The 15,987-nt window shown below is 42.7% G+C and overlaps 1 protein-coding gene across 1 annotated transcript in view; it reads right to left on the bottom strand. All coding sequences in view use genetic code 11, as the record gives it.

The window, feature by feature from the left end:
• Nucleotides 1-359: 359 nt before the first annotated feature.
• EGR_09514 (hypothetical protein) overlaps nt 360-15,987 on the bottom strand; it is a gene marked incomplete at both ends in the record, with an annotated part of 21,874 nt that continues 6,246 nt past the window's right edge. Inside the window, 12 exons of the mRNA XM_024498763.1 lie at nt 360-417; nt 504-744; nt 904-1,129; nt 1,196-1,313; nt 1,381-1,991; nt 2,073-2,636; nt 2,672-2,880; nt 2,917-2,975; nt 3,010-3,134; nt 4,360-4,424; nt 7,641-7,747; nt 7,859-7,949. Of these exons, the coding sequence (XP_024346815.1) occupies nt 360-417; nt 504-744; nt 904-1,129; nt 1,196-1,313; nt 1,381-1,991; nt 2,073-2,636; nt 2,672-2,880; nt 2,917-2,975; nt 3,010-3,134; nt 4,360-4,424; nt 7,641-7,747; nt 7,859-7,949 (2,474 nt within the window). The remainder of the gene's footprint in view (nt 418-503; nt 745-903; nt 1,130-1,195; nt 1,314-1,380; nt 1,992-2,072; nt 2,637-2,671; nt 2,881-2,916; nt 2,976-3,009; nt 3,135-4,359; nt 4,425-7,640; nt 7,748-7,858; nt 7,950-15,987) is intronic.

Below are 15,987 nucleotides of genomic sequence, written 5' to 3'. Positions count from 1 at the left end.
AATCAAATTAAAAGGCTTGAAAAATCGATTCCCCGATATCGAGACAGCTGACCAACTGTCAGCTCTTGACAGCCAGATTTTGCCAAGAGAGGAATGATTAGTAGAAAGTTTCACGGCCCCATGTAATTTATTAGATTTATACATTTGGATGCACAGGTGACCAGAAACGTAAGAACCACAGACAAATTCGCACCAAGGAGTAAAAACGGGTGGTTACAATGGGCGGTAAAGGTGCGGGGAGAGGAGTAAAATGCTGGATGATACTTTGAAACACAGCCAAACAACCAGCGTGGGACTAAAATGGGCAATAAGATCGTCACGATTTACACGAAGGCTCAGGAGAGTTGGCCTCAGAACTTTCACTTGATGAGAAACTGAGAGGCATTATCCGTGGCCGAATCGGAGTAGGCGGACCATCTGTCAGTAGGAGGGAACCTTGCCGAGACTGTTTTCCAAAACCGGATGACCTTGATGCTGATCGTAAAATGGATGATGTATTTGACCTTAGACCTAGCTTTCTGCTACGCTCGAAGGCATCGATCACATGCTGGCCCACTCTAACCACAGCTTCAACAAGCCGAAGAGAACTGTCGTCTGGACTATCCGTGGGTTGGTGAGAGGACGTGGTAGGCGATTCTAAGTCGATTCTTTGCCGCTCTGGTGATTGAGCACTTTCTGAGTCGATGTTAGCCGTACTTTCACCGAAGGCCAACTTCTGTCTTTTAGTAGCGCGTGAACTGAGCGCTGTTGAAAAAAGAGGTGGCAATGTCAGTTGTGGAGACGACCCAACATGTATACACACACAAAGACGGTCTCCCTTTGGGAATTCATGAACCAATTAAAAGATACACCCACTCAACCAAACCTGTCCCATCCTCCAGAACATGAAATTGGCAAACTTACGTGATGAGGTTTTGTGCGCGTACATCGTACGCACCTTTCGCAGAAGATGCGCTGCGTTCTCCTTGTTTTCTGAATAGCTCAGGTCAGAGAAGCTGAAAAGTCTCGGATTGCGAAAGCAGGCATCACAGGAAGTGGAGACGTGCTTCGTGAGACGCCGGTAATAGCGCAGGTCCGACCCATGGCTTCTGTGAAACATTTTCATGTACGCGGACGGCTCACATAGACCCTACAACAGAAATTAATCTTACACTCCAGTTGAGAGAAAAAGAAGACAAAAAAACGCCAAAATTACTGGAAAACGCCGATAGAACTCGGAGTATCCACCCTTCATCACATACTGCTCGGGGAAGAACAAGAAGGGATACCGACTGCTATTCAAGGATCGATCAAGTTTTCTCAGGAATTTAAACCTATAGGAAAAATGTTATAGGTATTGAACCGCATGTAAACACAATGTATGCAGAGCACGAATCGTACATGTCAGGCGCCCTTTGGGATGAAAACTCGCAATGGAAGATGATAACATGACTTGGCTCTGAGTCTGCCTCCCCGCTGATATCGAGAGAGGCGAAGCTGCTTTCATCTTTGACAGACTTGGGTGAATCAGCACCGACATTGCCGCTGAACGAATCCTCCTTTTTCTCTTCAAAAGGATCGTCGTCAAGAATGCTATCCTCACTTTCATCTCCACCTTCATCAGACGAATAACCGCTTCGGACGTAATCACTAACAACTGGAAGTGGCACATCGGGGTTGTCCTTCGCCAGCATCCGATCCAACTGATCACCCAGGCAGACAAAGGACTCATTTTCGAGGAGACTTCGGGCCGGAATGCGGTGGAAGACCTCTCGCACCAGGTCGCTCACGGTGTAAATGTTCACAGCTTCCTTTATATGACCTGCATTATACTCGTAGGGGAAGCGACAGTCAACAATGAGAAAGTTAACATTCCTTTTGGCGTATTTGCCGGTTAGGAGGTGGGCTACGGTGTCCACACTAATCAAAGTTGCACCGGCGCCTGTGCGTTCGACCACTGGAAGAACACTAGGTTTACGTCTATCGTATAAGGCATCGGTGGAAGTATTGAGCTGAAGAAATAAAAGATGGAGGCAAGCCCGATATAGGTGCATGAATAAGAATAGCATTGGTAGAAAAATGCGTAGACTTACTCGGTCCTGAACAATGTTGGAGGGGACCGATACACACCGAGAAAAGGGATGCCTTTTAGTGGGTGGGATTTCGGACCGGTGAGATTCCTTAGGACTGGATTGTTTTCGATCAATATCGAGACCAGATTTGTGGGGTCGGAGGGGAGAACTTATGGAGAGGGCCGATTCATCACTCCCGACGTCGGAAACGGAGAGGGTGTCATCGAGATTAGCATCAGCAGCTTGAGAAGGTGGGTTGTCAAAGACACCAGACGAGGGGGATGTAAATCGCGGTCTCTTGTGCGCAGGCGAATGTGGCAGAGAATGTTCAGCGAAGCGAACATTTCGAGCTATCAAGCTTTGCCTTTCGTGGATTGTGGGAAGTTCGGCAAATAGTGCTCGATATGCATTTGAAGATCTTGTCGAGCTATGAATTCGACGAAATGTGCTGGACTGTTCCCCCCAAGTTTGTAGAGTTGTATAGTTTTCTGAAGACTCTTCATGTATGTTTGACTGTGTACGACGCAAGTATCGAGACAGGCCGCCTTCGTAACCGCAGGTATCATCCTGACTAAAATAATCAGCCTAAGACTAATGAAGGTAAATACAAACATTCGTACCAATTCGGAGGTCTGTTGAAATGACTGGCTACTGGTGCTAAAGTAGCCAGATGATAGTGTACTGGCAATGTCATGGAGACCCTTGACAGATTCCTCATTAGCAGGCACAAATGAAGATGTTGAGGCCAGTGATTCAAGAACGGCTTGTAGAGAGGGCGCTTCTTGATTCGCACTTTCATCAATGTATTGAGACGAATATCGGTATTCAACTAACATTTTAATCATTAAACGAACCATGAACTTACTTATTTGTTTGTGTTTTCGATCAGGACACACATTCTTCCTGGACATTTGCGAGGCAATGCTATGGGCAATAATGCTCGAAAAGTGAGACCAACCCCTGATTAGATGAGGACATAGTCATTTCCCTTTCCATTGCATAACAGCTCCCTATATCTTCCGTAGACCCCACTAATCCACGCGTACGACCTCTTGAAAACAGGCGTCTCCGAACAACGCGCCTCTTTTATAGTTTGTGTTGAATTTCAAAGCACAGCTGATTTTCGGAGTGAAAACCAATCACAAGAAAGTCCACAGGCGCATTCTTTAACAGTATTCAATCAGAAAGCACGAGGTATGTGAACCAATGAGATTGCAGACAGAGCCAATTGGTCAACGGTGTAGCGTTGGCATTGGCTCAAGCTGTTTGCATGAGAGCGAAAAGTTGACAATACGTCTTCGCAAGGATGTAGATAGGTGGCAAAGGCTATTTGCATTATAGTTGATATAGATGCTAGCGGATGCGATTCTTTGTGTTTACTTTGACATGTGGTCTCACTTACACGTCATACATCACAAACTAAGTTTGGAAGCAATAAATCGATACGCCAAGTGTCAAATACAAACAAATGTATTTTAAAATTTGGTTTAAATTAGGTCTAGACCAGTAACGAATCAGAGGAATGTAGATTTATTTATTCGTAGTTCCGTTTTGCATAAACCAAGCAAAAGGCTTGGTGCCTGCAGTAGTAATTCTCGCATTTTAGTAATCAATCTAGCAAAACTAACTGAAGTAATCACGTCAACGGTGGTTCAATCCTTCAAAACTGACGTTGATTTTAAGCACATGCGATCTCCCTTCATGGAGAACACATTCTGCTCATTTGAAACGAAACAGCAGATCGTCTTTACCTCCCATGGTGCCATAGACACTCAGTGTGTTCTGTCTTTCAAGATGAAAGAACGATTATGCACAATTTGGCTGAGGGGACACAAAGACCAGCTGTTCGAACTGTCTAAACCAGTTTTAACTGTCCACCTGGGCAGATCTGATTGCTTGGGGAGTTCCAAACCAGATGTACAGTCCGTTGCCTCTCAGCTCATGTGGCATGACGACAAATGCCATCAATGTGAATTTCTATAACTGCATGAATGTCTCCTAATTTCTCCGTCCCTTCACTAATGTGGCCTCATTGAGATTTTAGGAATCCGGGTTTCCACTCGTAAAACCATTTAGATAAACACACTCTTCAGCTCATTCTATTAATAAGCATAAAAAAAGAAGAAAAAAGCAGCATAAAGTCAAGGGAAAGACTTAGGATGGAGTCGATTTAGGAAGTCATAATTTAAGACCGCAAAACAGGGAAATGAGCGAGCATATCAGCTTGGCGCGAGGCTGTAAGAGAGTCCTGAGTTACATGGATCAAAGTAGTCGGTTTAATCGACTCCCTTCGTACAAGGTCACTCACAACCGCCTGGCAGAGACGACCCACCTCACCAGTTGGACCCTGGAATTGCAGGGTAATCATTGGGCCTAGAAGGAGAGGAAAGAAAGGAGCTTCTAAAAGTTTGCGAACTAGAAGTCCAACATAAAGAGGGGTGAGGTAGCCTAGGTATACAGGCACAGAGCCATTGGAGTTAGTCGGCGTTCGCATTCATTAGAATTGGTAATCAGACGGGACACAGGACCGGTGCATTGACAACCGAATTAGTCATGCGGTAGAAGGGGAGACTCACAAAGCATAACATTTATATGATCGATCAACATGGCTCAAGCCTACACATACATCTCATGGGGTTTGACATTACAAATGGGTCAACTCCTCATAGCATGACCACCAGAACTGAGAGTTTATCCCTAGAACAGTAAGCTCTAGGTTGGAAAATTCTTTCATAAAATCCACAAAAGTCATTTGCATGCTTAATCAACCCCCGCCATCATGTAATTAATTACTTTGTACATAGAAAGAATGTAGGAATGCAAATAATAGCGTGGAAGTCCAAATGTGAGCACAGAGGTGTCAACTAAAAAAGGTCACTAGGAGAGTTTGTCAGAATTCACAAATTTTGCTCCAAATTAATCTAAATAGCCTAGTCCGAACATTTCTCAAGAATGTTGGTCAAACAGAGTTCAAAGATCGAAAGTATAGGTCGCAAATGCAGTAAATTGTAGGAGATGGGTTTAATCCGAGCTGAGGTCATCGAAAAAAAAAACATCCTCAAACTCTCAACATGAGTTACATGAATGATAACCAGCATTTATACCAAACCAAATCATCTACTTCAATACTATTTATGCACGATTTTGATTTTACACGAATAAGATAAAGACTTTCGGTACAATTTCCTTTGAATTGACACGTGCCAATAACTAGCGACGTTTTTAGGGACCTTTCAAGTGTGGCAACATGGATGGTCCTTTCTGTGGCAAGTATCGGAACTGGAGAGTAATCAAATCGAGTAGAAGAGTATTTAGAAATGCTGATCTTATTTTCCATGCAGATAGAGAACAAACTAAGAAGGAATAGCAACCAGATGTCCATTTGTCAACACATCGACACAACAGGAAGGCACAAATATAATAAAAAGCAGAATCATCTCACAAAACCTCGACTCTCCCACACATTCACTCTTAAGGTCGTGCAAGGTGGAGTAAAAAGCGGACATTTGCATGTCGTTTTCGTCCACACTCGTTCTGTCTGATGTACCACAATCCCCCACCAACCCTCGGACAAGGGGCAACGTGTTCCCAATTTAGAGCCAGTTCGAATCCTATGAGGGCACAGCTAAACTGAGATTTCGGATGCAGGCGTTGAACTGTATGTCGGGACATAATTTACTCCCACAGCGCAACAGCGTCATTAATGCCAGGTGATTCCTTCCCGACCGAATCAGGACATCGTGAATGCTCTCCCAGGGAATTCAGGTCATAGAGCTGTTCTACCCTCGTCCATCGTCGCACTAAAATACGCTTTTCCCTGCCTTTGAAAGGTCTCCCTCGTTCAGTGGCTAAGCAAGAAAACTTATAGAAGCCAAAGAGCTCTCATGGAAATCTAACTGTAAATTAGTTGGTTTTTTAAAAATATTTTCAACTAAACCTTCAAATGATGTTGCCTACCCCTAGTGACGTTATAAATTATTGCCTATCCCTTGTAGGTATTAAGATGGATTTCAGATCGTGAAATATCCCACTTTTTCGACTAGAATCAGACAGTTCAAAACGGGCTAAAAACAATGAGAATTACACTACGAGTTCTCAAAACATCGCATAAAAGGTTAGCAGTTGTGAAAACAAGTTATTCTGAATGGTTTTCAAGTGATTTTCTGTTGATTTAATAAACGAATCAAGGATGTAATGGATTCTAAATCGCCAAAAGGAAGCCATGACTGGACTGCAATTTGGAAAACCTTCCCCTCTCACCAGTCCAACAAAATAAACCAGAGAAGTGATGTCACTGACACGAGATGAATCTTGTATATGGGAGCTAGCCAGTCGAATTGGAGTTTTGATAACGCGCCTTATAAGAATTCAATCCGCTGGTAACCATGGCTCCCTCAGAGCTCGAGAGGTGCCGCAATTGTTCATCTTTGTGGCATGAAAAAACCAGCTCTTTTGGGAAATGATCTAATGAAAAAGGACACAATGAGGCTTATCGCATAAATTTCACCCACACCATCAAGATCTCACCTTGACGTAAAAGTATTGTAGGTAGAAATCAAACGTTTGCTTTGGGATGCTTTGCATTAACAATTAGAATGTTCTTTTCAGCTGATTTCATAATCTTGCATATCACGAATTACGACGGGTAATATTACCTTATCATTATTAATATGGACCCTCAGATTTAAAGTAATCCTAATTCCTCAATTAGAATTCATCTTTTCAAAAAAAAAGAAAAACAATGAGAATCTCATTGCATGAAAGCGACTTTAAAACGATCAGGCAAGTGATTTACTGTGATGAATGAATGAATTTGGGTATTACCTGTGACCCAAAACACCTAGGAGGCAGTTGCACAACTGATGGAGGTATTCCACGACTTTATTTCCACCTTTGAGACTAAAAAAGTTGTCAATTTAAAAATCAACAACCCGACAAATTGGCACAGCGTACAATTTCTCGAAAGCCGATGAATTAATGAATAAAAACGACTAAGAAATCTTACATTTTTGAATGAAAATTCACCATTTAAATGGTAAACTAATAATGTTGACAGATTATGAGTTAGCCAAATAAGGCCTTTCACCCAGCTGGCTGACAGAGCAAATATCCGTTTCAATGCCTAATATTCTGACTACCCAATAGCTCAAATATCGGACAGAACATGGATCTGGTGATAAGACCAAAACATTTAAAACCTCGGAGTGGGACCTGAACAAAACAAGTGTGGCTATTGTATGTAGGCGAGCAAATATGTTTACAGTAGAATGCATCTGTTGAGAGAAAAACTAAAGCTGAAAGTAAGAAAACCATCGGAAAAGCGTATCTATTTGTTGAAAAGGTAATAGAGACATTTACCGCGAAATACTCCAATTAAAGTGGTAACATAGGTTACCACTGGCTAATAAAAGGGCGTTAAATTAATGCAATCAGAGATTATGTACTGATGTCAATCCACCCACCCTAGACAGATGGAAACGATACGGTGAAGAAGTTATGGACAGAATGAAACATTCTTATGACAACTGCAGTCATTCAAGGCTTTTAATCCCCGTGATTCGACCTCCATTTTAGAAGCATGAGACTTACTTGTGCCACTCAACCCATCAGTCCCTCGAACTTCTCGCACACTTCCTTCAGACACTGCAAAACACCACGTATTTCCGGTTACAAAGAGAAATACTGGCTTAGTCAATCTGCTATAAAGGTAGAGGCGAAAATTTAATGTATAGACGCACGACAATTTCTCAAATAAAACGCCTTAAGGATTACTCAGCACCATTAGGTTAATGAACCTCACATATTACCCCGAAAGGACCATCTCTTTGACCTCTGTGAGGTCGACGAAATTGGTGTTCGATACTGTGCGCACTCGAACGCAACCACAGAGGGATAGGCCTGTGAACGAATGGGACAGAGGTGTAAGGAAGCACCCCCCCTCCCTCCTTCCGAACAGATGGTTATCATGGGGGAAACGGGGGCAACACTGGCACCGTCAGCTTTGGCGTGGTAGTAGAATTAGTCACCAGGATAAGCTCCACGTATGAGATTACTAGATCATAAGCGGATTCGGAAACAGTGAGAGATATGGAGGTATGCAAAACACACCTTATCTGGACGAACGGACAAGCAGGCAGATGGGGGAATGAGTCAGAGTTGAATGAAGAATGTGTGAGTCTGTTTGCCTGCCGGCTGGCACGCGAAAACGGCTCCTGTTTCAAAGTTGTCACAATGGATTCATGCGGACGATCCTGCGAACTTAACTAGGTAAGGAAATGAGGACTGCAAGAGGGAGAGGAGGTATTGCCTGTATGCAGGTTGAAGCCCCGTAAAAGAGAAATGCCTGTTTGAGTTGAATGTCAACATACGGGTTATTTCAGTCAGCCGCCACTCAGTCTCAATTCCGGTAATGATGCTACCTATACAATGAGGTGACAAGCGAGGTACATTTGAGTAAAACGCAACATGTAGATCTATCATCTAAGCATTTGAGATGAGACAATAACTTAAAGTGAATTCTCGATTGTTATTAACCATTCCTATTGATAAAAAGCAATATTTACAAAAAAAAATTACCAGAGGAAGTGGAATATCGGGGATACAGATGCCAGCATGAAGATCGATGACACAAAAGCATTCATGACAATGGTGTTGTCGTTGAATGATATTTCGAGACGTTTTAGATCTTCGACCAGAAAATGGCGATTTTAGATGGATAGATACAAGCACACACAATCACACATAAGCAACTATGAACCAATACAAAGTCAGAATACAGAAGTGCTCGAAAAGGAAGCCCAACTTGGTAATTCCAATTCACCTAAATTAATGCAAATCTGGCAGGTGCCTAAGGCATTAAAACGTCATGAGGTGGCACAAAATACAAGCGAGTGCATTCGATCCGGGTGCTAGGTGAGTCTGTTCACCCATTCGCTTGTGTGTTCGTGCTCGCATGTGTGTGACGTCAGCGCAGTGAACTGGTTCACGGATAGAGGAATTTTGAGAGCCCATTTGGCAAAGGAGGCCATACATACATGCGTCTCTCAAAAGCCTCAGCTACATTAACAATTTTGTGTAACAAAACAGACATAGCACCGACGAGTAGGCGTGGGGACAGAGGGAGTTAACTAGTTACACGTTCGCTTACACAACAATGCCCCCAGTGGCACCAATTGGGGCAAGAGGAAATTGTAGTCACCTTCAACGCAGACACTGAACATTATCCCAATTTGTAATATAATATTTCGTTAATTCTCATCTCAGTTGGATGAGGATTTAACAACGTTCGGCTTGATGGATTTCTTCCATGAAACAACATTGACAGCTCGCAGTTATTCCACTTTCCTCGTAAGTCTCGAGGATGGATGGTAGACAGTACAGACACATACTCTACTGACGAATTGAAATTTCATCTTTAATAACTTGCGGATAGAGAGAATTATCACCTGCTTAGACATCCATCCGGACGACATTTGACGAAGCTTACAGGCATCGTGAATCTCAGCATAGATAGACGCAAAACTCCCTTTCAGCCCTCCTGCAACCGGTTCAATTACTGTTCTTCCACTTCTACGATTCCATTGTAGAATTACCATTTCATTCGAGACGATGTGATTTTGCCACATCAGTATGCTGCCTCCAAGGTTTTCGATTCACTCAATCTGCAACTTCATCTCCATACTGGGCATATGAGTAGATGAAACCGCTTCTGCCCATCATACCCAGCCAACAAAATTTTGATGTAGTTACAACACCAGCGGGCCAACTCTTGCGACAAGCCACAAGGCTAGCCAACTTTCCAGACAGCAGTCACATGGTACGGTTGGATACTACCAGTTACATACATATCCGTCTCCGGTTCCAAAATGGAGAGAAATTTAGCACGAATCTGAAAAGCTGAAATCTCACTCAAGATTTGTACAAAGGTAGACATCTACAGCTCTGATTGAGCTGACTTAATCTAGCGTCCGAAAGCCACGAGTTTTGCCAAAATACTAAGTGTAGAAGGATCATTGGGCACAGATACGTGACGTCAAGTGAAATTAGAGTGTAGAAAGGAACCACATACCAATAATGTAATGACTCCGCTCACCGTAGCCATCAGTCATCCTAGCGACTGAAACGCTTCAGGAAAGATGTTAGTGATTGGTGACGGACGACAAACGTGAGTAGATAAATCAGTGTGGGCTTAAACACCAGACACTGAAAGACGGGAGTCAGATCTCAGTAACGCTGTGTTTACTATCAGGTCCTGAACAACTTCATGGATTTATGCTTTCTTGCATAAGGAGGTAGTTCCCATTCACTCGAGTGGAGCCCTACCTTCGAGACCTCGAGCTCTGTGTCGCCTTAATATTACAACTGCATTTATTCCCCAATAACTCACAGATGGGTAGCGTCTAAAATAAAGTAAGTGATCCAGATAGCTTGGTAATACAATTAAAAGTTAAAAATTTAGACCATTGGGTGGGTGTTCACATCATGGCAAAACACGAGTTAAGTTAGGTGTTATAGATGTCCGCACCACTGGAGCTCAATGTTGTTGAAGGAACGACTAGTTGCTGGAACTCTAAAGGAGAAGATAACACTTGAATGGATTCGTGTTAGTTGTTTTGATCGCACCAATTCCGCAAAGGAAGAAACTGCTGTTTCTATGCAATGTATATGAATGAAGTCCCATTTTGGGGATTAAGCACCATAGCAAAGAGACCACTTTCTTTGCGTTCCCACGTAGTGACAGATGGATAGTATTTCAAACGCTATAAGAGATTAAAATGTCTCGAAAATGGATCAAGCAAATTTCTACCCTGCATTAATATTGGTAGCTGAAGGTACAATTTCCCCTTCCACGTAACTAACGCTGATGATACAAAATCGCCAACCTACATTTGTCCCATCCATGACGGCAGTCATGGTGGAATTACCAACTTTCTTCGCTTGTCCGCGATGAATTAAAGATGGGTACTTTTTGATTGACACAGTAAATTCAGATGCCAAAAAAAAACATTCAAGTAGCTCGTATTCAGTGTACCAATGTCACTGCAGCGGATCGGTGGAGTAGGAGGTAATCCCCAACTCGACAAACTTTGCGAAATGCAACAATGCCTTCTTCAAGCCTTCCTGAAGTCTACACTGCACAATGTTCAAGCTGAAATCCAGACCAGCAGACAAATTCTTACGTCAAATTACTGGACTAAAATCAAACATTGACTAACTACTTCCAGACCCAATAAAGCAGGCTATATTTGGCAATTCAACCACAAGCGATTTAACAAGCATCACCAAGCTCTATAAAACGTCAATCACAGGGAAGGCAATAAGAAGTACCTACCCGGAGGTGTTACCGAGACTAAACTAAAGACCAGAGGATACTTCCACAAAGGAAGACTTAACCCTTTCGCACCATGGAAACTTTTAAATTATTTAAATCTTATCGATTTTTCCCTCAGTACATGGCATGGACGAGGTGGAGAGTGCAAACTTCAGGGTGAAACTACACCATACACGTTGGAACCGAGGTGAAGGAAAGGGCAAACAAAAAAAGACCATCTAGGTACACTTTTTGTGTGTCGAAAATACAACTGGCCTAGGTGTCCCGAAAATACAGACGTGGTTCTTGCCTGACGCCGCATCCCTGTGTGACGGGAGCGCAACACACGAGGTAAGGGGCCGCGTTTACGTGTGTTTGGCACGGACGATGACGACGACGACGACGACTGGGGGGGAGAGGGTTTACGCATCACCGTCGTCACCATCATCAAAGAGTTCGGCTTCACCTCAGTGGTTAAAAGGCTTGTCATATTTGCCATAGCTTAACACCTTACAAAGTCAATTCATTTGAAGTTTTGTATCAGGAGATACGTCATGAAATCCAACAAGTGGAAGTTTGGACCAATCCAAAATCATGCACTTTGTTAGCTTCAAAAATTAACTATTCGAAAGGCTATTGGGACACCTATTCAAAAAATTAAAGTACATTTGGATATCTTAAATTAAATTTCACATTAGAATAAATACAATGAGAAAAACTGGAAACGCACCATTCGTCTAATCATCCGCATGGAATATGAGCCACACTTCAGCAGGACAAAAAATAGCACTGTTTCTAAACCTCAGAAAAACTCCAAATTGAATGCCATTAGAAGTGAGGCAACTTTTGAGCCGAATGTCAGTCAACTCCTTCTTTGATTCTGATTGAAGACATGGAATTTCAGTTCTGTGTGTGACACGATTCACGGCAGGATGAAGGCTTTGAGCAACAAACTTCAGGAGCGATTGTTTCGTCTGTTATGGGACACAATGGCGTAGTTTAAGAGAATTGTTTGAGAGAATAAAACCGAATAACTGTTTAACCTCAAGGTCGTAAATAATATGAGTGAGATGAGACAAATAAATGAACCTGATTATAGAACATGGATTAAATTTAGTTTTCTACAAAGGAAACATTGCTATAAAAAGGATGAAAATGGGTAAGATGATATTTGATGACAGTAGAACAATCTACCGGCATGGAAGATGAACTGTGTCCCAGTAAAACATCAACTCGGCGCAAAAAACCGGACTCTGACCACCAAAACAATCAGATTTCAGGTGACTGGGTTGATTCAATTTTAAGGTGAAACGGAGGATCATTTCAACACAGTGAAAGCCATTTGAAGTATGAGTAAATGTAAGTCAGTGGTACAAAAGTAAGACGTCAATTCAGCTTAGTTTGATACTATTTATAACAAGGTAACTTTCCACCATAGGTCCTGCAGAACAAAATCACGGCTTTTCACCAAAAGGTTAGGGGATGAGCCTTGGAAGGCTGGAAATGAGTGGTAACTGTGTGTTTACTCACCACTATCTCAAGGTAATAGTTCGATCGGAGAAGTCGAAAAGCCTGCATATGTCACGTTCTTCGCCCGTTGTGTGATGAATGATCGTCAATGGGCCAAATGAACGGCGCCTCCCCCACTTGAGGGGCGTGCAATGGGGTGGGAACGAGATAAACCGCCACTTTGGCCGGCTGGCCCAGCTGGTAAACTGAATAGGTGGCTGTAAGGATCCCTCCTAACCTCACATCGCGAACAGAGTTGGGGCCTAGACTACGCGCTAACGGAGTCATTCAAGACTGCCTTTGACGGGGAAGTACACTCCAATGACACTGCGTCCTTATTCACGCTCTCAAAACATCGACGGACATTGCCACATATAGATCAAAGCCTGGTATCAGTGTAGATTTCAGTAACGGAGAATGAGTGGTAAGTTGGTTACGTATATTAGATCACCGGCGCGCAACAAAGGTCATTTGAACATCGCAATAAATAAAAGGCATGAATAGCTGCTACGTCATTTAGATGGAAGCTATACATGGAAGCAATACATGGAAGCAGTCGGCTTGAGCCAAAGAAGGGTGTCTAGGGGATTTCCACACTAATAGCATAATTGGAAATTATAAAAGTAAAAGCAGTGATGTGCCATTGCCTGAGACGTATTTCCGTGACGTCGGTGTCATTTAAGTTTTGGTGACTTGACGTAATGAAATTAGCCTGGTTTCAGTGAAATGTTGGTATTTTACCATTAAGTGTAGATTCATTGATCAAGAAATGCGGTAAAAATGAATGCTCAAACAGTTGAAGGCACTGAACCACCAACATACGAAGAAAGAAAAGATGAGTCGACAAGTAACCATCAAATCGCTTGTTTAGGATTTGAGAGAGCGAAGAATTACAAATGAGAAAGTTTCAATCCTCACGATTGCGTGCGAGAGTAGTAATTGATCGAGTCTGAGTTGCCATGCTACTGAACATGCCTGGTGGAACGGGAACCCTTGCAGTCTAGTACAAAGTGCCATTCTGCGACGGCAATAGTTGCACGTGAACGCCAATTATGTCAATAGGGAAGGGACCCCGTTCCGTTATCCCCTGTGTTTTACAGAAAAAGGGTGTGAAGAAGGCTAATTTGTATCTACCAGCATGTGTACTCAGTGTGAGGAAAATTTTGATTTATCCTGTGGTACAATTCGTGACAATCTTAGGTTTAGAGGCGTGGTAGTTGATTGGTACGCGCAACTAGTAGAGATGCAATAGTACAGGCCTTTCAACAGTTGCTTCTAACCATTAGCTCACCATCAAGACAAACGCTGGAGGCAAAACCTAAGTTCATTACCATGACTACGAGAGCGAATTGTGTAGAGACTTTTCAATGGGGTAAAAGTGCCAACTGTTTCAGATTTAACTGCGTCACCACATGAGGAGTCATTTTTCAAAGTGAAAAAAGATCGACAGGGGATGCATTTGCTTAAAGGGGACAGTATCAGCGAATTCTCTGATTTGAAACTGATTTCCAATCACCATTGAATATCGTAAGTTTAAAGACTTTTATTTGTAAAACTACGCATAATTCTAGTAAAATGATCATGAAGGCTTCAATTATGGAACGACAAAGGAAAACCAAACAATGTCGTGCGATTGTTGCACTACAACGCAAATAAAGCTTACAATCAGCATTACAATCTATATTCAATCATTCTTTCCCAATCGGGCACAAACTTTACCAAAATTCCAATTTTAGACAACACTTTATCATTAGCAGCCGTACGTATTTCTATTTCACTTCCATTTCCGAACCGTTTACTGCATTTCAAATGTGATCAAGTTGGAACGAGGCAAAATTTGACGAGCAGTTGGCTTCCGCAGCATAGAAACAGACAAGTAGGACAGGCAAGGGTCCAACCCCACTAAACTTGACTGTTTAGACCTTTAACAGGAAACGGTAAAAAAGAAAAAAAAACATAGCAAAAGAAGATCAACCATGGAAGTAATCAGCCCCACCATGGTAACAGAGCAGTGGTAGCAATAGAAGTTGGCTACAAAGCCATTTGTACCTCGCGTAAAATAAACCAAACACATCACGAGTCACATACGGCCCTGAGATGCGGGCACACAGAGGCACACACACACACACACACACGCTTGTTGAAACAGGCGCTATTAAGGTCGTTACTACCGCCCCCAGTTCGCCTCCACCCTCGTACTAGCCCCAAATACACATACATTCACGAATGTATACACGCGAACGGAAGGAGGAACCTACTACTACCCCAGGGAAGAGGAGCTTAGCTAGATTTATATTTAACATTCGCACGAACACATCAGCACGCGCACCAACCAAACACCTGGCCAGACGGTGACAGGTACCCTCCCTACTGCATCTATCGTCCTCCCTCCTCGCCCCCCTCTATCCGGTGCATTTCAGCATGGCTCCACCCAGACCCGCGAAAATGGAAGTAGTAAAATCTTCACACACACACAAACAGGTTTATCAAGCACATTAAAAGCTGGAGGCTTCTTCTAGGTAGTGTTACATCGTTACACGATGCCTTCCAGTTTTCTGTTACAAAGCTACTATTAAACACGGATGCCTGATAACATTCTAAGAGGGTAACTCGGAGTCTAAATTGACAAGTAGCAAAGTGGAATATATAGTCAATTTTTCCACTTGCTTAAACATATCCACTCGTAGCGAGTTCTAACTGGTAACTACGATGGGAACCTTAGGAGCGTACAAGAGAAAGGCCATTGGAGCCACGGTAACAAAAAAACTTCAGAGGTCTTCAGAGCACTAATCTGTACTTTATAACTTGTAAAGACTTGTCAAATGCAAGTGTTTATACATCATGAGGCGTAGATGTGTGTCGGTCTATTTGTACTCCGTTTTTGTTTTGCACAATCTTCCTGCTACTTTGATCAATCATAGCATAAAATGGGAGTTGAGCAAAAACACGATCTGCGAATATAAACGCACTTCCAAAGTTGGAGGAACTACTGACAAAAGATGTTGCAAAGCACATGGAGAAGGTGGGACTTGCGGCAGCTGAACAAGTGTTCATAAAGTTTTAATGTAAGTGGTGAAACCATCCATTGACAATTATATCAGCAAGAAAGAGAAAGAT

Source organism: Echinococcus granulosus (genome assembly GCF_000524195.1).
Source record: "Echinococcus granulosus chromosome Unknown EG_S00151, whole genome shotgun sequence".
NCBI classification, from domain to species: Eukaryota; Metazoa; Platyhelminthes; class Cestoda; order Cyclophyllidea; family Taeniidae; genus Echinococcus; species Echinococcus granulosus.
Note: the sequence above shows the minus strand (reverse complement) of the source record. Positions and strands in the feature narration are given on the sequence as shown.